At 35.8% G+C, this 25,237-nt stretch overlaps 1 protein-coding gene across 5 annotated transcripts; it reads left to right on the forward strand.

Annotated features, from left to right (window-relative positions):
* Window positions 1-1,423: 1,423 nt before the first annotated feature.
* Window positions 1,424-23,881, forward strand: LOC132303820 (ankyrin repeat-containing protein ITN1-like). 5 transcript variants are annotated; one of them, XM_059801281.1, is made up of 8 exons: window positions 1,516-1,640; window positions 1,751-1,955; window positions 13,876-14,343; window positions 14,608-14,757; window positions 20,808-20,885; window positions 22,287-22,334; window positions 22,400-22,842; window positions 23,131-23,881. In XM_059801281.1, exons 1-8 carry the CDS (start codon window positions 1,638-1,640, stop codon window positions 23,743-23,745), a joined length of 2,010 nt encoding a protein of 669 aa, XP_059657264.1. In that variant the 5' UTR covers window positions 1,516-1,637; the 3' UTR covers window positions 23,746-23,881. The 5 variants fall into 5 exon arrangements, with proteins under 5 accessions (XP_059657235.1, XP_059657242.1, XP_059657247.1 ...); XM_059801252.1 differs by having other exon boundaries at window positions 1,424-1,955; XM_059801259.1 differs by having other exon boundaries at window positions 1,424-1,955; window positions 14,614-14,757.
* Window positions 23,882-25,237: the final 1,356 nt, after the last annotated feature.

The raw sequence follows: 25,237 nt of genomic DNA on the forward strand, positions 1-25,237 counted from the left end.
TATAAATTTATTTCTTTTTGTTGTTTTCCGGAAAGATTTTGTACTTCATAAATTCGCGACTTTATTGATGGTGGGAAAATTTCACTTTGTGCACCAACATTCTCAAAAGCTAAAACAAATGTTCCAAATTTCTTACTGTTGATGCCCTTCTTTATGTAAACTCAAAGAATTTATGAAAATGTATTTTCAAATAGCAATCAATTTGCAACCACCGAGTAATTTTAGGAAAGGAGTGAAAAACCTTCATTTTGTGTGGTAACTGGGTAACTAGTGTAGGCTATGGCTCATCAACTTGTTGACTGTTATCACCTTGATAACGGAAGACTAACTTGGGACGTTCAGTTTAGGAGGCATTTTCAGGATTGGGAAATTGAGGAGGTCACTCGTATTTTGGAGTTATTGTATCGTCAGGTGATCTCTCATGAGGAGGCTGATTGTTGGCTTTGGAGTCCACACTCTCAGGGTCGTTTCGAGGTGAGATCCTTTTTCAGGTGCCTTTCTGATGGGGAGGGTGGCACTTTCCCTTGGAAGGCTATTTGGCGTTCCAAGGCTCCTCTTAAGGTGGCCTTTTTTGCTTGGACGTCTGTCTTGGGTAGGATTTTAACCCAGGATAATTTGAAGAGGAGAATGCAGGTGGTTATCAATTGCTGTTACTTATGTCGTTGTGATGAGGAGACAGTGGATCACCTTCTGTTGCATTGCAGTATGGCCAGAGATTGTTGGGATTTGATGATTGGGTTGTTTGGGGTTCCCTAGGTTATGCCCTGTTCCTCTAGAGGGTTGATAGAGGCTTGGAGAGGTGTCTCTGTTGGGGCGCTCATCCGGGATGCTTGGAGGGCTACCCCTCTCTTTGTTTGGTGGTGCATTTGGCTCGAGAGGAATCGAAGATACTTCGATGGCAAGGAGAATCCCATTTCTATGCTTAAGTTTTCTATTATTTCTACTCTCTTTTGTTGGGTCTCAAGGAGAGATTATCGTCCTGTTGAGGAGATTGTTATGTTTTTGGCCTCTTTGAAGGCTTGAGGCCCTTTTTGGTTTTTTCTTCTTGTATCCTTGGGTTTCGCTCCCCTTTGAGCGCTTTTTTATAAAATTCTTACTTACCAAAAAAAAAAAACTTGTGGGGAGAGTGTGATTGTGTGATCACTGACCAAACACCTAGAACAACTTGTTCCCTTCACATGCTCTTTCTTTTTAATGTGGTTAAATAATCCCATCTGTCATGCCTGCCACTCAAAATATGTTAAAACACAATAGCATGCTCACAAAAATTATGCCATTTACTTGATTCAGTTGCTGGATCCATATGAATTTGCAACTCAGGCTTACAATGTAACTGTTGAAAGTAAATATTGGTGACCATCACTTATTTCTATGTCAAATGATCTATCTATAATTGAAAACTTATGTATTATTTATTTTTATTTATTTTTACTTTTGAAGTATGACGCTGTTGACAAAAAGGTTTGCCAAATCACGGGTTGAAAAGAGTCCCTCTATCGAATCATGCTTCCCAGCAGTGCGTTCCGCAGAGTATTCTGGTTCCGAGTCTCCTGAGGACTATGAAATAAACATAAACATGGAACACTCTCATGATGACATAAATCATGAAGATAGTACCTGCCTAGACAATTTTGAACATGGTATTTCACCAGCTTCTTCTAGTGTTAAATACCCCATTGCATCTGCCGTACCACCAGGAATAAGCACCCCATCTCCATCAATCTCTGACATTCAGAACTCTCCTCAACAGCTTCAAAATGTCTCGAACTTGACCACTATTCTGGAAGTGACAGGAAGCAATGCTCAAAGCATTCTCAGTCCATCAACGAGGCTAGATAGTCTCGGTTATCACTCAATGACTCAAAGTGCCAAAGATGTAAAGCCAAGTACACAAGCAGCAAATGACTTTGCAAGTTTTCCACTAGCAACAGTTACTCATTCAGGTGCAATTTCTGGTAAGTCCTTCCTTTGGTGATTATTCTGGCTTCTGGATAATAGAATGAACTTCTTTTTTTTGCAAAACCCATCCAAGAATTTTTTTTATTTTAACATGGTTTTACGCGCCACTCATGTCAAATAAAACTACATGGAAAAAGAAACATGATAACCTAATTTAATTTTGTGAAAAGCTGACAGCACATGGAAGAGTGACTTTGATCATACACGCTTGTACATCTATAATATACATACACACAGGTAGACTTAAAAATAGATATCTAATGTGTGCACATGCATTGAGAGAGATACATAGACACTCATGAACGTAATGTTATGCGTTGCGATTTTTTGAATGATTGTACTTTATTCAAGATCATTATAGGAATGGGATTCGTTATTATCTGACAGAGCACTTTATAGACTTGTACTCGGTCCATGTTTGGCACCAGATTTTCATTTGTGAGGTGTCAAGGGTGATATGATAAATTCATGCAGATGGTCATAAGAGTTGATCTTAACTATTGCTTGTGGTTTTGGTTGCAGTAGATTACATGAATATATTGGTACTCTTTAGGAAAAATTAGAACGAAAATTAGCATCAATAGGATCTGTCAAGAGTGTGGGTTATTGTAACAACTCGAAAATTCATGTGGCGCAAGTTTTCAATGTGCTCTTATTTCAAAGTGTATACAAACCTGCAATCAATACTCACATATTTTGATTTCTTGACAAATCAAAGATTAGCTCTCTTAACAATAAAAATAAATTTAATGAGAATTAAGGCGAGAAGAGCTTCTAAACACTCATTTATTACATCCCAATAAAGGAAAAATAACTACAACTTGAGTGTAGTGAGAAAAATGAGGAAATATCCAGCTACATTATTGACAATGGAATGGCGTCTAATTCTTTACTCATTTCACTTGAAAAATGTTAAGGAATGTGTTAACAACCATGGTGTAACTTTAATACTCTTAGCAGAGAATCAGAAATATGACAGCCACGAATTATGAAATGACTTACCATATTAGTAGAGATTTGATAGCCTCAAACCATGGAGCTTGACTTTATTTACGCACATGTCTAGCCGTAGAATATGCTGTGATTTGATTTAATTTCTTTTCTTGTAATATGAGGATGTGCTCTTTTTAATCTATAAATACTAGAGTTGTGAATGAGTGATTGAATCTCATTCAAACCTTTTACATATTTCTCTTATCTTTCTTCTCGGTATCAGAGCTAGGGTGGCCCAACTGCAATGAGGGTGTACGAGTTCGGCACCACTCATTCAAGAATGGTATGAAGAGACATTGTCAATGATTTTTAGTCTGAGGAGACATTGGTGATTCTTTCATCTACACATTTGAAACATATGTATGAAGGAGAATGGTCTGAGGAGACATTGTTGATTCTTCCATCTACATATTTTAAATATGTGTATTAAGGAAAATGGTTTGAGGAGATATTCTTAGTTGTTTATGCTCTGAGGAGATATGGTTAGTTGTTTATGGTCTGGGGAGACATTGATTGTTTATGGCCTGAGGAGACACTTTTGATTAGTTGATTGACACTTAGATTGTGTTTAAGGATGTATTGTCCAAGTTGGGCGTCTCAGATATCCACGTACCAACTTGAGGGGGAGTGTTAGCACAGAATCAGAGATATGACAGCCACAAATTATGGAATGACTTACCATATTAGCAGAGATTTGATAGCCTCAAATCATGGAGTTTGACTTTATTTACGCATATGTCTGGAATATGCCATGATTTGATTTAATTTCCTTTCTTATAATATGAGCATATGCTCTTTTTAATCTATAAATACTAGAGTTGTGAATGAGTGATTGAATCTCATTCAAACCTTTTACATATTTCTCTTATCTTTCTTCTATGTATTTCTTCTAATACTTATATCCTTCACCATGCCCCTCACGTGTGGCCTTCTTTTGATCCAACACGTGTTTCAATTTTTAATTATTAGGGTGACAATGAGGTTTGAACTCAAGACCTTTGGCGGCTCTGATACCATGTTAGCAACCATCTACTCTAAAAGCTTAAGCTTTTAGAGAGGGTGTAGCTTTAATACTTATATCCTTCAAGAGAATGTAATGAGCTGCACAACTTAGTAAGAAAATATATTTACTCTTGGCCTTAATCTAAGATAATTTATTAACTTTTTGTAATTTATTATTTATTATTTTTATTACTGAAAGTGTGCTAGACTGTTACTAGAGGCTTCGATGAGTCAGAGGGAGAGTAGGGTTTCAACCAATCTAATCACAAATAAGCATAAACAATAGATAAAGTACGAAAGGGAAGAGACAAATTTTTGTAAGTGGGAAACCCTAGAAGAAAGGCCACGGGACCTAATCCAATTAAGCACAATCCACTATGGAGAAAGATATTACAACCAAGTTAACAATTCACTCACCCTCGAACCTCTAGTTACCTCTAGGTGCAGATGACACCAAACTTTTCCCCGAAAGTCTCTAGGCTGTCCTTCTGCTCGTCTAAAACATTTGCTCATAACGAACCTGCTTCTCTAGTGGTTACTCGTCAATGTTTGCTCTGATTTTGCTTGGTTGAAATGGATTAGACCGATAATCTGCTCCTTGAAGAGTACTCAATCACATGTAGATGCTCTTTGGGATAACCTAGATTGAATAACCAAAATCTCTCTCCAGGAATTTCTTTCTTTAAGAATGTTTACAGATGCTCTTCACCTCATGTAAACTGGCGATAACCCCATATTTATAGCCAACATAGGCGTCTCAAGAGAGTTTCCAAAAACGTAGGTCCAACCGGTAGCATCGATCGAGCCTTTGATCGAAGCCTACCGGAACTATTTGATTGATGGACGCTTTCTGGTGTTGAAAAGAACTTTACCTGGAACACGTTTGATCAACTGACCAATAGATTGATGCTCGCTAGAAATGATTCGATCAATCAATCAAAACACTATTTTCTAGCTTGATGTCCAATTTCGAAAAACATTTAAAACTCAAGTTTTGGAAAGCCAATAATCCGAAACATTCTCAGAACATGTTTACAAGCCCAATCAAGATTAAAACAAGTCAAACTAAGGTCTTACTAAAATCAATCTACCTGTTACCCAAATGTGTGATTGAGGATGCCAACATTCAGCCTTAATCTTCGCAATTTAGTGTCTACCATGTCTTCAATAGATATTCACAAACGACGTAAGACACTTTGACACATTACAACGCATTGCGCAGGTTTTGAGTAGGAATACTCCAACACTTGACTCAATGTCCTAACAGGTCTATCATTATCTTCATTATTGAGCGTGTGCAATCTTATGGTAGTAACTAGTGTACACAAATCAAAACGTTCTTTTTAAATATGAAAATTTGGGGTTATTACAGTTTGAAAGAATTTGATGGCAACATTTTGTCAAGTTAGCTTAATGATCTTATTAGCTTATCTTAATGAAGTTTGGGAGTCACCATAAGCACGGAGAATAGGTATGGATGTTGATTAGAATGATGAGTCAATGACATGAGTGGAATGTGGTGGGTTTGTTTGCATCCATATGGAAATAAGTCAAAACATGTTACACTAGTGGAAACTAGGTACCTAGTATAATTTAGTGAAAATTTTGATAAATGATTGTTATGCCTTAGCATTCATTCTTGAACTTGACTCAATTAATCGTTCACTAATTTTTTCAACTAGTTGTTTTCTTTTCAACACGCTGAGAGAGTTTTTTGTGCTCTTTATTGAGGATTTAAACATAATCACCTGATTTGTCACATGATTTGGTTTAAATATAATTTTGAATCTAACTTGTGAAGAAAAGTATATCTGTCAAAACATATAAAGTATTTGCCTTTTCATTTTTAAAGGTATAGAATTCAGTGATTATGCGTTAAACACGTATTATTAGCCTTCTTTGCTTGTGTTTGTAATTTTCCTTTTTGGCCTATTCTTGTTATACCCACCATCCCAATTTAATTGTTCCTCTTTCCATTTGTGGTTGTCACAATTTAGTTGTCTCATTTGAAAACTTAAAGTGAATATGTTGTGAAAATCTTTCACAACTTGACAATATATCTATATCTATATCTATATCTATATCTATACTTGTTAGCATATATGATATCCGCGATTTACGGAATGACTTCCCATAATAGCAGAGATTTGACTATGCATATGTTAGTATATATGATAGCCACGATTTATGGAATGACTTACCATATTAGCAGAGATTTGATTATGCTATAGAATATGCCGTAGAATATGTTGTGATTTGATTTAGATTTGATTTAGTTTCCTTTCTTATAATACGAGCATGTGCTCTTTTAATCTATAAATACTAGAGCTGTGAACGAGTGATTCATCTCATTCAAGTCTTTACACAATTCTCTCATTTTTCTTCTTTTTATATTTATACTTGGTATCAGGGCCAACACCTTTCCACACCTTTCAGTAGCCTTGCTACTTATGCGACAACCACCTTAGGCTGTTTGTGACATCATGTGACGTTGCCTACACATGTTTTTCTGTATTGCTGTTTTGTGATCGAAAATAGGTATTTTTAAGTTTTACAATTTCTTTTTTACTCTTCTAGAGTTGGGTAAATTGGGATAGTTGGTCTCCAACACCTTGAAGGGTTTGGGTAAAAAAAATTTAGTCTACAAAGAGGTTCCGGTTATTAAGAAGGAGGCTGTTTGGATATATGTAAGTGGGCAACGCTCCTTAAAAAAAGTATGTATTTGGATTTTTCTGGAATGGTCTGAGGAGACATTGTTATTGTTTATGGTCTAAAGAGACCTTTTGATTTGTTAGCAGAATTTGTGGTGTTTTTGGAGTTTTTTTATTGTCGTGTGACAGATTATAGCAGATTCAGGTTCTCGACTGTTAATTCTCTTGGCTCAAGTCTGTGGGTGGTTGTACCATTTTTCCTACTTAACTCATCAGAAAATCCAGGACTTTAAATCACCACAGTGAAGTTGGATGGTTCCAACTATTTGATTTGGGCGCAGTCTGCCAAGATATTCATTGGTGGCAAAGGCAAGATTGGCTATATTACTGGTTCTAATAAAGAGCCAGCTGAGTTAGAGAAGGCATATCCACAGTGGTTTGCAGATAACGCTATGGTTATGTCTTGGCTAGTCAATTCGATGCAACCAACATAGTTGTTGGCTATATGTTTATGAAGACTACTAGGCACATTTGGGATTTAGTTCAACGCACTTATTCTCAGAGGCAGAATAATGCATGGATTTTCGAGCTGAGGCGAGATATCACCGGGATTTCTCAGGGTGACTTGACAGTTTCAGGTTACATTGTCAAGCTTCGTGCTATTTGGGAGGAGATGTCATATTATGATTCCTTTTACTCTTGGAAGGATCTAGATTATGTAGTTTTATATTCAGGGATTGTGGAGAAGAATCGAGTGTTTCAGTTTTTTACCGGGTTGAACGACGAGTGTGAGTATGATCGTGTTCATTTATTGGGCTTATCTTTATACCTTACTCTTGAGGATGCATACTCCTATGTGTTGACAGATGAGAGCCGTCGGACTCATCAATTAGGTGTTGCTTCTGTTGATCGTTCTGCTATGGCAGTTCGGGTTCCCAACCTTTCAGGAACTGCACCATCACAGTTAGTTCAGAGCTTTACCATCAGTCCTCCTCTGGGATGACAACGCGGACGGTGTGACCATTGCGGAAAAATTGGTCACATCAAATCTTGTTGTTATGCTCTACATGGACGCCCACCACAACAGAATCAACAACCTCGATCTTCTACACATTCTATTACACAACCAGTCTCGTTGTCAACTCCTGACAACTCTACCTATACATCTTCTGCCATAGTTACCTTGACTTAAGCTGATTTGGAGAAGTTCAAACAATTCTTCAACCAAATGGAGGCATCATCTCAGCCAACCTCCATTTATGCCCACTCAGGTACTATTGCGTCTGCACATAGCGTATCTACATCTTCGACACCATGGATCATTGATTCTGGTGCTTCAGACAATATGACTGGTATGTCCTCATTCTTCCAATCTTATAGTATGTGCTCTGGCCATCGCAAGTTACGCCTTGCGGATGGCTCTCCATCTTCCATTGCTGGGAAGGGTCACATATCAGTTACTCCTTCATTAACTTTGTCAGATACACTTCATGTTCCACAGTTGACTACAAATCTTATTTCTGTTAGTAGCGTTACCAAACAATTAAATTGTAGTGGAATGTTCTTTCCCTCTTATTGCATTTTTTTGGTGTCAAAATGGACGATTGGCAGTGGGCGTGAAGTGGATGGTCTATACTTGTTGGATGCTCCTTTGTCACCTCAAGCACATTCAGCTTCATTTTCTAATTTTGTTTCATCTAATAGAGCCCAGCTTATGCGGTGGCACATGCCTTTAGGACATATTTATTTCGGTTATTTAAAACATTTATTTCCTTCTTTATTTTGTAATGTGGCACTGTCAGATTTATCCTGTGAGACATGTCATATGGCTAAACATGTTCGTTCCAATTATCCCACTAGTAGTAATAAATCCGCTTTAATACCTTTTCATCTTGTTCATTCAGATGTGTGGGGTCTTTGCTTATTTACTTCTAGTTTTGGATTTCGATATTTCGTGTTGTTCGTTGATGATCATAGTCGTGTTACATGGGTTTATCTTATGAAAACTAAAAATGAGGTATACACCATTTTTAAAAATTTTATAACAATGGTTCAGACTCAATATGGTCGTACCATTAAAAAATTCAGATCTGAGCAGGGTACGGAGTACACTTATGGGGAGGTACAGCAGTTATGTACATAATTTGGGATTGAGCATCAGATGGCTAATGTTAAAACTCCTCAACAGAATGGTCGTTCTAAGAGAAAGAATCGCCACATCCTTGACTTAGCAAGAGCAATCTGCATTGGCATGAATGTTCCCAGTCATTTTGGGGAGATGCAGTTCTTACAGCTATTTACATCATTAATAGGACTCCTTCTAGGGTTCTTAACTTTGCAGCCCCACTCTCAATCTTAAATCCCAATTCCATCTCTTTTTTTTATTCCTCCGCGAGTCTTCAGGTGTGTGTGCTTTGTTCAGCAGTTGGGGCAGACTCGTACAAAGCTTGACCTCAAGGCTTTGAAGTGCGTGTTTTTGGGCTATTCTCACCTAAAAAAGGTTATAGGTCTTACCGTCCTCCCAGTCGTCAGCGGTTTATATCCATGGATGTTTCTTTCTTTGAGCGTACACCATACTATAGTGGTTCAGTTAGTTCTCAAAGTGAATGGTTCCCATTGAATATAATGGATGATTACCTTTTTCCGTCTTCAACTCCTCTACCATTACTTGTTTTGTCTTCTATGATTCCTCCTTGTGATACCCCTCCAGCAGGGGGAATTGTTCATTTTTTACAGGTTTATAGTCGGAGACAACAGGTACAAGCTTCTACTCCCACGATCGAATATCCTGTTCCTTCGGCACCAGTTCCGCCTTCTCAAGCTATTGTTTCACTTGATGATCGCCCCATTGCTCTTCGAAAGGGTAAACGTTTTTGTACATTCCCTATTTCTAATTTTGTTTCTGATTATGCTCTTTCACCCTCCTATCGGAGTTTTCTTGTTTCTATTGCCTCGTTCCTCTTCCTTCTAGTGTTGCAGATGCACTAGCATAACCTCAATGTCGAGATGTTATGATAAAACAACTACAAGCACTTGAGAAAAATCAGACTTGGGACATGGTTCCGCTTCCTATTGGACGAAAGGTTGTGGGTTGTCGTTGGGTGTTTGTAGTTAAGCATAATCCTGATGGGTCAGTTGCTCGTTACGAGGCCCGGTTGGTTGCCAAGGGTTATGCTCAGACTTATTGCATAGATTATCATGAGACTTTTGCCCTTGTTGCCAAGATGAATACCATCCGTGTATTATTTTCCGTTGCTGCGATTTGATCTTGGCCTCTATTTCAGTTAGATGTCAAGAATGCCTTTCTCAATGGTGATTTACAGAAAGAGGAGGACATGGTTCCTCCTACGGGCTTTTGTTCTCCTGCTCATTCTGGAATGGTATGTCGTCTTTGTCATTCTCTGTATGGCCTCAAGTAATCTCCTCGAGCTTGGTCTGATTGCTTTGGCACTGCCATGCTCAAGTTTGGTTTCTATCAAAGTGTAGCTGATCATACCTTGATTTTACGTCATTTAGGCAGTAAGACAGTTGCTCTCATTGTGTATGTCGATGATATTGTTCTTACCGGCGATGATACTACCGGAATTGCTGAGGTTAAGAGATATCTTGGCCGTCAATTTGAGATTAAGGATCTTGGTCCCCTACGGTACTTCTTGGGCATTAAGGTGGCTCGCTCAAGGGCTGACACTTTCATCTCTCAATGCAAGTATGTTCTTGACTTGCTTTCTGCTTCTGGTCAACTTGGCACTCGTCCCGTTGATACTCCGATTGAGCAGAATCATCGGTTGGCTAATTCTGAGGGGGAGTTGTTTTCAGATGTTAGTCAGTATCGACGACTTGTGGGGAAGCTCATCTATTTATCTACGACTCGACCTGACATTGCTTACGCCGTGAGTGTCGTGAGTCAATTCATGCACTCTCCTGGTACCCCTCACCTTGATGCAGCTATTCGCATCCTTCGCTACATAAAAGGGTGTCCGGGCCGTGGTATTTTGTTTGCCAATCAAGGTCACTTAAGTGTTAAGGCTTGGACATATGCTGATTATGCAGGATCAGTTTCACATAAGAGGTCAACTTCGGGTTATTATACCACTATTGGTGGTAACTTGGTTACTTGGCGCAGTAAGAAGCAGGATGTTGTCCCTCGATCTAGTGATGAAATAGAGTATAGGGCTATGGCTCTTGGGGTATGTGAGTTGCTATGGCTGAAAACCTTGACGACAGATTTGTGCCTTCCAGTGTCGCTTCCATTCTCACCCTACTGATATAGCAGCAAATCCCGTTCAGTATGACAAGACTGAGCATATAGAGGTGGACCGTCACTTCATTCGAGAGAAGATCATCTCTGGTCAAATTTGCACTCCATTTATCACAAGCTCTCAGTAGCTTGCAAACATTCTTACAAAGGGCGTTACCAAGATTGTCTTTGAGAATGCATTATTCAAGTTGGACGTTTCAGATATCCACACACCAACTTGAGGGGGAGTGTTAGCATATATGATATCCACGATTTATGGAATGACTTACCATAATAGCAGATATTTGACTATGCATGTGTTAACAAATATGATAGCCATGATTTATAGAATGATTTACCATATTAGCAGAGATTTGATTGTGCTATAGAATATGCCATAGAATATGCTCTAGAATATGTTGTGATTTAATTAGTTTCCTTTCTTGTAATATGAGCATGTGCTATTTTTTATCTATAAATCCTAGATTTGCGAATGAGTGATTCATCTCATTCAAGCCTTTACACAATTCTCTCATTTTTCTTCTTTTTATATTTCTACTATACTATTATTAAAAGTACAAAGATCTTTAGTGTTTCAGTATTCATTAATTAATTATAATATTAAAAAACTTATTTATTTAATTTAGTAAAAAAAAATCTAACTAGAGAAGGAAATATATAATTAAAGGGAAGGAAATAGATAATATTAAAAACTCTAATTAGAGAAGGAAACACATTAATATGTAATATTTAATTTTATAAAAGGAAATCTCATTAGAGAAGGAAATATGTAGTATTAAAATATTAAAAAAATATTTATTTCAGTACAAAGAGTTTCAGTAGTACATTAATATATAATATTAAAAACTTATTGATTTAATTCAATAAAAGAAAATTAATTAGAGAAGGAAAAAAAAATAATATTAAAAATTTTATTTATTTAATTCAATAAAAATAAATCTAATTATAAAATAAATATATAATATTTTAAAAATTATTTATTTAGTTAATAAAAATAATATAGGTAATACAAAGTATTGAAATTCAATAAAAAAGAAAGATAATTAGAGAAGGAATATATCTATATAATTAATCTATATATACTTATATATATATTATTAAAAGTACAAAGTGTTTCAAATCATTTAGTTATATTAAAATTCTTAAATTAATAGAATTTTATATCAACTATATTCTTGTATCAAAATATATTGAAATTCCTGAATTAATAAACTCTTATATCAACTATACTACTATATCAAAATTATTATCTATATCTAAATTGTTTCAAATTATGTCGTCGCATATTTCGTACTCCTAATAATTCTATATGAATTATTAGGAGTACGAAATATACGACGACATAATTTGAAACAACTCTTTCAACTACTAATTAAATAACCTACTATTATTATAATAATTAACTTAAAAGTCTGGCACGTAATTTGCTTCAGCTTGTCGCCTGATACGTCCTCCCTCCCAACTCTAATTTTTTCTCTTGTTTTTAATACTGTCTCTCTGGCTCTCTCTCTCTCTCTCCCCCTCTTAATACTGTTTCTTGATGAGTTTTCTCACAAGTTTTTGATAAACAACAAGAGTAGTACTTATAAGTAATAATATTATTTTAGTTTGCTCTCTTTTGCATGTGTGTATATATGTGGTGAAAAATAATAATATTCTTCAACCTATTTTCAATTGCCCAAAAACTAATTACTATTTTTTATAAGGTAATATATATATATGTGTATGTATATATTATTTGTAAAGAAATATATACATTTTTGTTTAGGTGAATTGTTGGTAAGTGTTTTTTTCTTTCATTACATGACCTTGATTAATGAACAAATGAAATTGATTGTAAACAATTTGTACACACAGTTTTTCTCCATTAATAGTTTTGAATAAAAAAAAAAGTACTAAGGTTGCAATAAAAAAGTAGTCTTTATTTTGAAATTGTTTTAGGAGTTTGAAAAAACACCTATCAATGATTGAATCCCTATTGAAAAGCTCAATTAAAAGTTGTTTTTTGACTATATTGTGTCAATTTTATGTTCATTGATCATTATTGATAATTTTAGAATTTTGTTAATTGTGTTTTATAAAACATTTTTTAAATTTATTATTGTAAGAATGTTGTAATTGTAATTATTATTTGAATATATGAGTAATTATTTTATTGCTTTGCTGAATATTATTCATTTCTCAAAGTGGTATGAGAAAGTATATTTTTTCAATCTTTTTATGTTTGTGTATTTATTTATGTACTCATTGTAGTGTTGAGAATTTTTATTTTCTAATTTTTTTTATCGCCCTCTCTCTCTAATATTGTAAGAGTTGGTTGGAAGATTTTGCTTGCTGTTGTCTAACTTAATTTAATGTAAAATTACTAATATAAGAATTTTTATTTTCTAATTTTTTTGCTCGCTATTTATTTATGTAAAATTATTATTCATAACGATCACTAGGGACATAAATTGAAAAAAGAAGGGAAAATCATGGCATCTTTAAACTGCATTATAGTAATTGATATAGTTCTTTAATTATATTAAGAATTATTATCATAAAAATGTTTAGTATATTAAATATAAGTAAATTATTGTTTATCAAAAAGTTGGAACTTATGAGATTTAAAAGGTTAATTTATACTTTGTTTCAAATTAGATCTTACTCGCGTGCAACGCACGTGCCGTTACATTAGTATATATATGTGTGTGTGTGTATAACCTTTAAAGCGTAATTTGGGGATTTTAAAAGTGGATAATGCATTAAATGCATGTCCCTCTGAAAATTTGGAATCCTGTAAAGGTACAAATAATTTGGGATGTAGGGACAATGAAATTTGAACGCATGTAATGTTTTTGGATCATGCTCGAGCCCTTTAGATCCAAGTGCTAGTTGTCTGCCTTTTGTTCCAGAGTCCTAACATTCAAATATAAGCCCAAGAGTGAACATGGTTTTTGATGCTCATATAAATATATATATTTTTGATAAGTAATAATAACATAAGAAAGGATGATGCTCATATATATGCAGGAGAGATGAGAGGCCTCAAAGCATATGTTACTCTGTTTCTCGCTGCCCTTAAAGGTGACTGGGAAAAGGCTAAAAATTTTCTCGATTTATGTCCACAAGCAATGCGTGCTAGGATCACAAGGGGTTCAGAAACTGCTCTTCATATTGCAGCTGGGGCAAGACATACAAGGTTTGTAGAGGAGCTAGTGAATTTGATGACATCAGATGACTTGGCACTGCAGAACAAGGTTGGAAACACAGCCCTTTGTTTTGCTGCTGCATCTGGAGTGACAAGGATTGCTAAAGTGATGGTGAATAAGAACAAAAACTTGCCACTGATTAGAGGTAGTAAAGGAGCACTGCCACTGTACATGGCTGCCATATTAGGCCACAGAGACATGGTTTGGTATCTTTACTCCATAACTGAAGGACTAACAGATGAGGATCTCATTGGGCTTCTTATTGCTGCCATCACCGCCAATCTATTTGGTTAGAGAACTTTTAATTATGCGTGCATGTCTAAGATATTTTTAGTTTCTGTTAGTACATTGAAGCAAAATTATCTGTGTCAACTCTTTGCCTTAAAAGTATACAGTTCATTTATCCAGAACATGCCGTTTGCCCTATCTAGGTTTGTCTTTTGAAAATGATAGCTACCACGTCTACACATTATGAACTTAAATTAATCATATATCACTAACATTTTAAAAAGGGTATTGTTGGAAATAATGACAATATTCTTTTGACTACTAGATGTAGCCTTGGACATGATTGAACACTACCCTTTTTTAGCTATATCACGGGATGGAAATGGGGACACAGCACTTCACGTTTTGTCTAGAAAGCCTTCAGCATTTTGCAGTGGAAGTCAGCTTGGACTCTGGCAGAGGTGCATCTACTCATGTTAGTAACCAATTTCTTGACTATTGTTTACTATTTTGAAACTTGTTATAGTGGGTGAGTTTTTGTTTTGTTAACCTTCCTTTCTCTATATTTTACTACCAAGGTCAACATAAATATGCTGGGAATTGGACTAATTAGCTACAACTACATAAGAATGGAAGGATTTTCACTGTCACCATGAGGGCAACAATTTATAAAGTTCTTCTTATAAGTACTATTATAATTTTTATGTCAAAAATCTGTAAATCTGAAATGATGATAGATGAAATGCAATATTATGAAACTAGGGTTGAAGGGGAGAGAGAGAGAGAGAGGGAAGAAGAAGGGTTGGACAAAATCATAATCTTCTTTGCACCCACTTGTATCTATATTTCATTGAATGAGTGACAAATTGAAAATTAGCCCCATCTAGAATATTCTAACATATCAAAATATTCTAACACTCCCTCAATTTGGTGCATAGATATCCTCCATTCAGGGCCGGATCTAGAAATTTATGTTGGGGGGGGAGGGGAGGGGGGGGGGGGGTGGGGGAATTTATATAGATGGTTTTTTTTTTTCATAATTTCAGTGGAGGCAATTTCAAAATTTTATGGGTATAAATGCAAAAAAGTACAAATTTAAGGGTATAAAATGCAATAACAAAAAATTTCAGTGGGGGCGGATGCCCCCACTGAGCCCACAGTAGATATGTCCCTGCCTCCATGCCTAATTTGCATACAAGAGATGAGACAAATTGCTACTAAGTCCGAATAAATCAGCTAACTGTTCCCTTGACTTCACAAAGGGCAAACAAATAACTCCATCATTCAGCTTCTCTTTGATAGAGTTTATATCAATTTCATTATGCTTCTTTTAAATCATGTTGAATTGGGTTATGCGGCAATATTGATAGCTTCCTTGTATCACTGTAAAACTTCATAGCCCATCGCTGATGATTCGCAAGTCTTTCATCAAAGTCTGGAGCCATAATAAGCTCACATGTTCTATGAGCCATGGCTCTATCTTCAACTTGCGCACCGGATCTAACCACAATTGATTACTTTTTTCTTCACTGCATGACTAAATTTCTTCCTACATAGTTGTAATAACTAGAAGTGGATCATCTATCATCACTCAAACACGCCCAATCAACATCAGTGAAGGCTTCTAGTTTAAGGTGACCAAGCTTGGCAAACAATATACCTTTGGTGGAAGCAAACTTTTTATGTCTCAAAAGGCGTAGACACCCCCTACATTAGTGATTGGAGGATCATGCATAAATTGACTTGAAACTCCTACTGCATATGCCATGTGACTATGTCTGGACGAGTGTAGGGTACAACTCGGGTGGGTTAGAGGTTTAACTTAGGCTTAAGCCGCTCAACTCAATATATAATACGTTCAACCCTAATCCAAAATTCACCTCGAGCTAACCAACCCAAGCCCAATTCATATAAAATATACTTAAAATAAAAAATAAAAAAATTGAATTCGGGTTCAGATTGTTTGCACGTTAAACCAAGCCCATCCCTAATTAAGTTAGGGTTGATATTTTTCAACCCAAGCCCAAGCCTAATTATTAAAATGATTGCCCAAGTTCTTGAAAAATCGGGTTAGGCTCGAGTTGGGTTCGGGTTGGCCCACCCAAGTTGCACCCTTAAACGAGTATGAGGAGATATACAAGTTTACCCACCAATCTCTAATATCCCACCTTATCTACTTTATTGCCTTCACCACTTTTAAGGCCGTGATTAGTTTCAATAGGTGAGTCTATTGGTTTGCATCCTAACATATACGTCTCTTTCAACATATTAAGAATGTATTTCCATTGAGAAATAAAGATGCCCTTTTTTGATCTAGCATCTTCAAAGCGTATACTTTGCAAGTACCTAATTTAGAACTCCCTAGCTAAGCAGACTTATAATCTAGAAACTTACTCATCGTTATCTCTTGTCTCCACTATGTCATCCACATATATAACGAGTAATATGATCTCGCCCCTTACTCACTCTATGAATATAGTATGATATAGGGGTGGAGCCAAGATTGGGCCAAACTAGTAGAGTTTATAATACATCCCTAATATAAGAGGAAATCTAATAGAACACTATTTATAAGCCAAAAATATTTCATTATTGTTGGGAAGCAGAAATGCACAAACAAAAGAGATCCAATGAAAGCCAACAAAGCAATTACAAAAACACAAGATATAACGTGGTTCAACCAAAACTGGCCTGCATCCACGGATGAGAAGAGATTCCATTATGATTTTCATAGAGATATTACAACAGAAGAGTACCAATACCGCGTACATGTTTTTTCACCATGTACCACTCTACGAGCCTATCTTCTCGCTGCTAGTGCCATTGGTGTTTTTCTTACTCTACCAACCCATAAACTATCTCTACCCATCAACTCCCTCATGAGACTCTATCAATCTCACAAGTCTCAACCAAAGGACCAATTGGCCAGCGGTATCACCCCTTCCCACCAAAGGTGAGGTCGGGGGTTCGAACCTCGGTGGAAGTAGAGTGTGTGTGTAATTGCTTTAACTTCCAAAAAAAAAAAAAAAAAAAAAAATTCTCACAAGTCTCAACCCTTAACCTAGGTGCCTTTTTATAGAATTCCAAACCCAATTCCTTATTCGACAAGGATTACAATTCCTTGGAGCCCAAGACTTGCAAAACATGAAATTACCTAATAAAATACTACTATGAAATAGAAACCTAACTACAATAGGAATTTGAGACACAATTCCAACAATCTCCACCTTGCTCAAATTTCATCCAGTCAATCATGACTTTCCACAACATTGATCTGCACAATTGTTTTGCATCTTCAATTCTGCACACAAAACTAAAACTCTTCGAGGACTTCCACCCACGGACTGTCATTATGACTCTGTTAACTTAATTTTGGGACTTTCCCATGGAGCCAGTTCCTCATTTACCTTCGGATTGCATGCCAAGATGCCACGATCCTCCTATAACACTGATTGTCCACCATGTTCGCAACTTGATCAGTCAAACCTCCAAGGCTCCTCCTAGATTACTCGATCTCCATGCTATGAAACCTATCATGATTTTCTAACCATCATGATCAACCAAGCTGATTGACTCCACCTGCAACTAAAACCTATTGAGACTCCTTGTGTTTTCTGGATCTCCCTCACCTTCGACTCTAATACCAATTTGTTGGGCAGCGAAAGTGCACGAACAAAGGTATCCAATGAAAGCTGACAAAACAATCACAAAAGCACAAGATATGGCGTGGTTCGACCAAAACCGGTTTACGGATGAGAAGAGATTCCGCTATGATTTTCGTAGAGATATTACAATAGAAGAGTACTGACACTGCATACATGTCTTTTCACCATGTACCACTCCACGAGCCTATCTCATTGCTACCAGTGCCACTAGTGTTTTTCCTACTCTACCAACTCATAAACTATCTCTACGCATCAACTCCCTTATAAGACTACATCTCTCTCAATGTCATAAGTCTTAACCCATAACCTAGGTGCCTATTTATAGAGTTCCAAACCCAATTCCTTGTTGGACAACGATTATAATTCCCTGGAGCTCAAGATTTGTCAAACAAGAAATTACGTAATATATGCATGCAACAACTATCTATTAAATGCATGCAAAAATACATCTAGCCAAATCACATGTAGTAAGGAAAAATAAACAATTAAGAAAAAACTGGAACAAATCACATGTGCTGACATATCAACTATCATTATTCACATTTATTTTTTCAATTATCAATTAATAATATAAGGAGAATAAGTCAGAAATAGTACGTCTTGTTTAGTGGTTCTCCACACCAATTTTCACCAGTATATAACTTTGGATGAAGTAGTCAAGTGCTTTGTTGCATGAGTTCAATGCCCTTCTTGAGTAATCGGACTTGGTCCCTTATACGTTCCAAACAACCCTAAAAGAAATGTATATGGGTATAAAAAAACAAAGAGAAGTCAAAATGTTCGATGGAATGCTACAAAGTGAGACTGGTTGCCAGGGATTCAATCCGAAGGAGGGGTTTTATGGTGATGACACTTTCAGTTTGGTTGTCAAACCGATCGGTCGAAACTCTAGAGAGGAAGAATCTACACCGATCACAATGAGGGCAACAAGGTAATGGTATCTTCGATTATAACACGTGAGAGATGTTCTGATAGGACCTGGCCCATGCTGTGTAGAATCTGTAGATAATGTTTGCTTTGCACTCTTTGCGTTCACTGTTTTCAAAACGCGGCATAGGTAGGAGGCATCCCCCCTTATAAGTGCTAACAACTTTTCCCCCTGGCGATGTGGGATGTCATAATCACCCTCTCTTGGGGACCTATCGCCCTTGCTGGCATGACTCTCATGGATTGGGCATGCTCCTCCCAGTTTCAGCTCAAGATTGTCTCTAATAACATCTGTCAAGATCCCTCCCACGCTGTGTAGATATTTTTCACTTTGCACCCTCTTTGTGCTCACGCTTTTCAGAACTCATCTACACAGTTAGGAGGCATCCCCCCTTATAAGTGACATCAACTTCTCCCTTCAGGATTTGGGACCTCTCAATCACCCCCTCTAGGGACCTAACGTCCTCACTGGTGTGACCCTCATGGGATCATGCATGATCCTCCCATTTCCGGTTATTAGGGACTTCTCCCCCCAAACGGCTTGGGACATCACATGATCCTTAGTTGAAAAGGAGAAGACGATACCTCATAGCTGCTTTGTGTTAAATAAAGTAAAAGCTAAAAATAAAAAAGAAATTACTAATATGGTAACCATGTAATGGGATTCAAGAAGAGTGCCTATCACATTTGATCACATGAATCAAACTTTTTACGATTTTGCAACTGAATGTATAATACTGTTTGAAATAACTGCAAAATATATACATGTATATACATATATCAATATTATTTTTTATATTTCAATTGCTCTAAACTAAATTCAGATTAATGCAAAACGTTTAATGAAAAATTCCATTGAACTATTGTATTTCGGTGATTTATCATTTAATTAGGATTTTTTCAATCAAAAGATGTGATAGTCTAATACATATAGATGCCATTTTGTGAAAAAGATGCACAAGAAAAAATAGCTGCTTTTGGTAGATTTATCTTTTGAAACAGAAAATTGGAGAATAAGAAACTAGGGTTTGTGATTTCAAAAAAGAAAAAGGAAAAATAAAATAGAGGAGGAGAAAGAGGAGGGTGAGACATGCTAAAGGTGGATTTACGGTAATTGGAGATTTCCTCTAGCGGTTGAACCCACCAATTGCCAAGATGCAGGTGTCCCCTTCATCACTGGAGATTAGAGCTAGCTCAAGATTTTCGGTTGCGTTGGCTTTCTGTACAACACAAACTAATAGTGTTATATCTATGTATTATATATTATAATCTTTATTTGCTTAAGAAACTAAAACCAAAGGCAAAACTGAGATTTCAAGATTTAACAAAGGGTATAAATGTAAATTGTGTCTATGTATTAAATATGTATAATATATTTAATATCTGTAGCATTTAATTTTTGTTTTTCTTAATAAATATATCTAGGTGAACCTCAAAGGTCTATATAAAAGACCCTATACTTCCAGAAAACAAGCATGCATCGAGCATAACACATTGTGAGGAAAACTTGAGTGCATTCTAGCAATCTAATTGCTTGAATTCTTCTATTCATCATCACACTGTCTAGATGATTAGTGTTTTTGGGTGTTGATTACACAATCCTTGATCTACAAGGAATTCATCCTGTTGGTCACACAATCCCTAGTCCTACATCAATGGTTTTTGACTTATATTAGTTAATTATAACATTAAATTGAGAAAGAGGATGAATTTTTTCAGTTAATGGTTACTTCCTTATTTGCAGCTTCATTGGCATGAAGCCTTATATTTTTGTAAGCTCATCCTAATTCTGTCCTTAATTTGTTAATTTGTTGAGATTATAACTATTATTATCTTTCCCAGATTAGCCTTCTTCATCCCACACTATACCTTGAGGTTCCATGATCAATTTAAAATAATTTAGATGATATTTGATTTTCTCTCACCTATGCAGGTCTCCTTATGGAGCTGCCAAGCAATTATCCCTCTTCTTACAGAAGCCATGGAAAATTAATACGTCTACTCTTACACGGTACTCTCTCTCTCTCTCTCTCTGTGATCCATTTTTCAAATGATTACTGAATACTAAAATGTTAAGCTATTGTCAAATTTCACTTATTCAACATTGTTGTTTACATTTATTATTTGTGAGCAACGACATGTTTTTCAGGTTCCAATTGGGACTGGGTGTGAGCATAGAAATTCTCTAAAATCTCGATGGTAGGAGATGTCCACCAATGTGTACTAATGTCACCTGTTTTTTCATTTCCTGTACTTGGAAGGACTTTAAAATGTGAGAAAATGATAGGAGTAGGAACATATACAATTCATGACAAACAGGTACAGCAGACTTCCTCTTTTTGAATAAATAGTGATGACAAGTATTGGACAGTGGTGTCATGATTAATAGTGTCTGCACATCTATTTGATCAGATATCTTATAAAAAGGGTCCATCACATCTATGATGGATAAGAAAGAAGTGGCCTTGGCCTTCAGATATTGGATTCACATCAATCCATAAAATTTTCATATTAAGCTGATAATTGCTTCTATGTAAAAGAAGAATTTGATCCTCAATCCTTCATATTTTCTTTAGTTTTCTTGTTTTTATTCCTATTAAAATCCTAGCATTTTGGATAAGACGAATTCTTTCATATATATATATATATATATATATATGTATGTATGTATGTATGTGTGTGTGTATGCATGTCTGTATGTATATTCCCAGTGGAAAGTATCAACAATATTAAAATGTTCTCTTTATAAGGCATTAAAAGAACAAAATTGGAGTAAATCAAAAGAACAAAAAATTGGATTAATACGCATATGATAATTTTTATTATTATAATTATGCAGGGATTATAATAGTTCTTAACATACCCACATAAACAAAATTCAAAAATATTTTATTTTTCAAATACCACTTTTTAAAAGAGTTACCTAAAATTCCAAATCCAAACACACTAACATAATTGATTTCTAGTTCTAGATGTACCATAAACCACTCACTATTAACAATTATTATTATTATTATTCTACTCAATCCAAAATATTAGTAACTAATGAGGAAGAGGGATGTTATAGTGATGGTCCTCTCTTCAACACGAATGAACTTTCTGGGCACAATTTGCTAGCCAACCAGCAAATGTCTTTGGCCAATTCTCAATCTTCAGCTTTGGGGGTAGATCCTGTCATATAATTTTATGGTAACAATGATTGATCATATTCAATGTGTTCCTGATTCAATCAATGTCCTGTTACTTTTTTTTTGGGCCGCGGGGTAACTTGTTACCTGTGACTGTATTTGTCCCCTAATTAGCTTTTGTTTTAACTTGAACATGTCATCCAAAAAAATATGAAACTTTTCTTATTTTCTTTTACTCGGATACATCTTGTTTCTTATCATCTCTTAGTTGTTCTTTTTTGCAGTGGTTCCTATCTTGAAAGTGCTACTTTGGAAAGTCCTGACATTCTTAGGTATGCAACATAAATACTATTTCGTCATGCTTCACATACTTAGTTTGACTCGACACTGCATGCAGTTCCAGGATTCAAGGTGATATATGACAAAAAGTTGATGCAAATACAAGCATTGGAATTAGTGAAGCGACTATGGAATCAGGTTCTGTTACTGGACGACTCGGAGTTTGGAGATTTGATAAGGACTCCTACTCGATTGTTGTTTACTGCTGCTGAGCTAGGAATTGTGGAGTTCGTAATCGTGCTTATTCGATCATATCCCGATCTTATTTGGAAAGTTGATGATAAAAGTCGAAGCATATTTCACATTGCAGTGGCCCATCGCCAGGAAAATATTTTTAACCTCATATATGAGATAGGAGCTCATAAGGATTTGATTGCAGCTTATAAAGATGAAAACAATAACAACATGTTACATTTGGCTGGAAAGCTAGCACCTCCGAATAGACTGAAAACTGATTCTGGTGCTGCTTTGCAATTGCGACGGGAGTTGCACTGGTTCAAGGTTTATTTCACCTCAACACACTGCATTGTACATTTTTTCTTTCAAAGAAGAAAAAGAAAGAAAAGTCTTATATAAACTTTAATGAACTTTTTTTAAATAAAAGTATTAAGGATCTGAAATATATATATATTTTTCTATTGCACCGACTTTTCAAAAGGTGCAGAAAATAACTAGAGATTTAAATAAGCAGAAGCATCACGTGTTTTAAATTTATTAACATACGTTCTTCTTGCCAAAAAGTTGTTAAGTTCCTTTCTCTCAAACTCTGATGCCTCCTTACGATTGCAGGAGGTAGAAAAGATTGTCCAACCCCTATATACCGAAATGAGAGACTCTGAGGGGAGGACACCTCAGGTTGTATTTACAGAGGAGCACAAAAGTTTAGTGTATGAAGGAGAGAAGTGGATGAAGGATACTGCATCTTCATGCATGGTTGTTGCAACGCTCATTGCCACGGTGATGTTTGCTGCTGCCTTCACTGTACCAGGTGGCGATAATGATAATACAGGAAGTCCTAATTTTATATTAAAGAAGTCCTTCTTGGTTTTTGCCGTTTCAGATGCATTAGCATTATTCTCGTCTGCCACTTCAATATTGATGTTCCTGTCTATTCTAACCTCGCGCTACGCTGAAGAAGATTTTCTTGACTCATTACCTAACAGATTAGTAATGGGACTAGCTACCCTCTTCATCTCAATTGCCACCATGATGATATCTTTTTGTGCCACCCTTTTTATTGTTCTTAGCCAGGGATTGGACTGGATTGGCATTCCAATGGCTTTAGTTGCAAGTGTTCCTGTAATCTTGTTTGCTTTGTTACAATTTCCCCTTTTTGTTGATGTGATCAGTCATACATATAGGTCTAGCACCATCTTTGGTCCAAGAAATTATTTGTTGTGTTAGATAAAGCAGAAGACTATTGAATGTAGATAAACTTTAAGAGATTCAGATAGATCTTCACATTGTAGGTGTACTATATATGTATTTTTGGTGGATTGAGTACTCTTAATTTAACATGTATTTTTTTTTTTTTAATTTATTTATTGAAATGGACTTTCAAATATAGTTTTCTGAGTTTTACCTTCCTGTAAATTTGTATATTAATATCAGTCGTGGTGTTGCATTAGTGAGTGCCTTTTGGTTTTAAACCTTCAAAATTTATGTGCTACCATTAGTGGTCGAATTGAAGTGGGGGGTGCAACTTGGACGGGCTAATCCAGCACAACTCGAACTTAACTCAAAAATTTTGAAACTTGGGATTTGAAATTCACAAATTGGGCTCAAATTGGGTTGGGTTTTCTCAAAACCCAACTCAAAATCTAATTTTTTTTTTTTTTTTTTTTAAATCCAAATTAAATTTATTACCAAGCCAAAGAGGTTCTGGGAATGTATGGTCTGCCTGGCTTCCAAGATACTTCATCTTGTTGCCTTTTTGTTTCTGATATATTTTTTACAAATCATAGTGTGAATGAAAATTATCAGAACTCTATATATATATATATTTTCCGTTGAACCGAGAACCATTTTAACTCTTGTATAATTTTGAAACAAAATTTTACTTCTTTTGTTCCGCATAAAAGTTCAGGTGATGTATAGATGTCTTTGCAATGCTAAACTAAATTTTTCTGGAAAAAAATTGATTTTCAAGCCGAGGAAACCAAAAATGTGATTTTAGAATATTTGTTTGACAAAATAAAATTAAAATAAGATAAGTTTTATTTTTGTTGTATTAATGAAATAAAATTAGAATTGGAAGCACACGAAAATTAATAATTGAATACTTAAGTTATAATACCAATGGACTTGAGAAAAAAGAAAAAAGAAAAATGGATATTTTCAAACAGCAATGTAGTTTGCATATTTGATGAAAAAAAAAAAAAAAAAAGGATTGAATGGGTCCCATCCAACCCGAAATAAATTGACCTTGGGTTACTTGAAAACACATATTTGAGTGACATTGGACTTGTCCAACCCAACTTTGGGTGTTTGTGGCACCCCTATTTAAGTCGCACAGAGGTAGCGGAAATGGAAGCGCCCGGGAACGCATCTATTTGGATGAATTGTGTGACTTTTGTCGTGATGATTTCTTAAAGCGACTCTGGAAAAGCAGTAAATACGGCGGCCGGCTTGCTTGATCTTCTCACAAGCCATAGCTAGTGTGGTCAATTTTAGGAAGTCCTATTTCTTCTCTCCTTTCCTTTCCGGTATTGGAATTGGAAACTTGACATATATAATCGTCTTGTCCTTTCTCGTATTGGAATTGGAAACTTGCCATATATAATCTTCTTGCTGACTCTACGTGTGTATTGAGAAATTGAAAAGACGCAGACAACCAAGTTTCAAACTAATGTTTCTATCAAAGAAGCTCGAAGAAAGGCTATGGAGATCATGGAAA

The sequence above is a fragment of the Cornus florida genome, unplaced genomic scaffold, assembly GCF_030987335.1.
Source record: "Cornus florida cultivar Cherokee Brave unplaced genomic scaffold, ASM3098733v1 CherokeeBrave_3.0.0_Hap2_Chr01, whole genome shotgun sequence".
Taxonomy (NCBI): Eukaryota; Viridiplantae; Streptophyta; class Magnoliopsida; order Cornales; family Cornaceae; genus Cornus; species Cornus florida.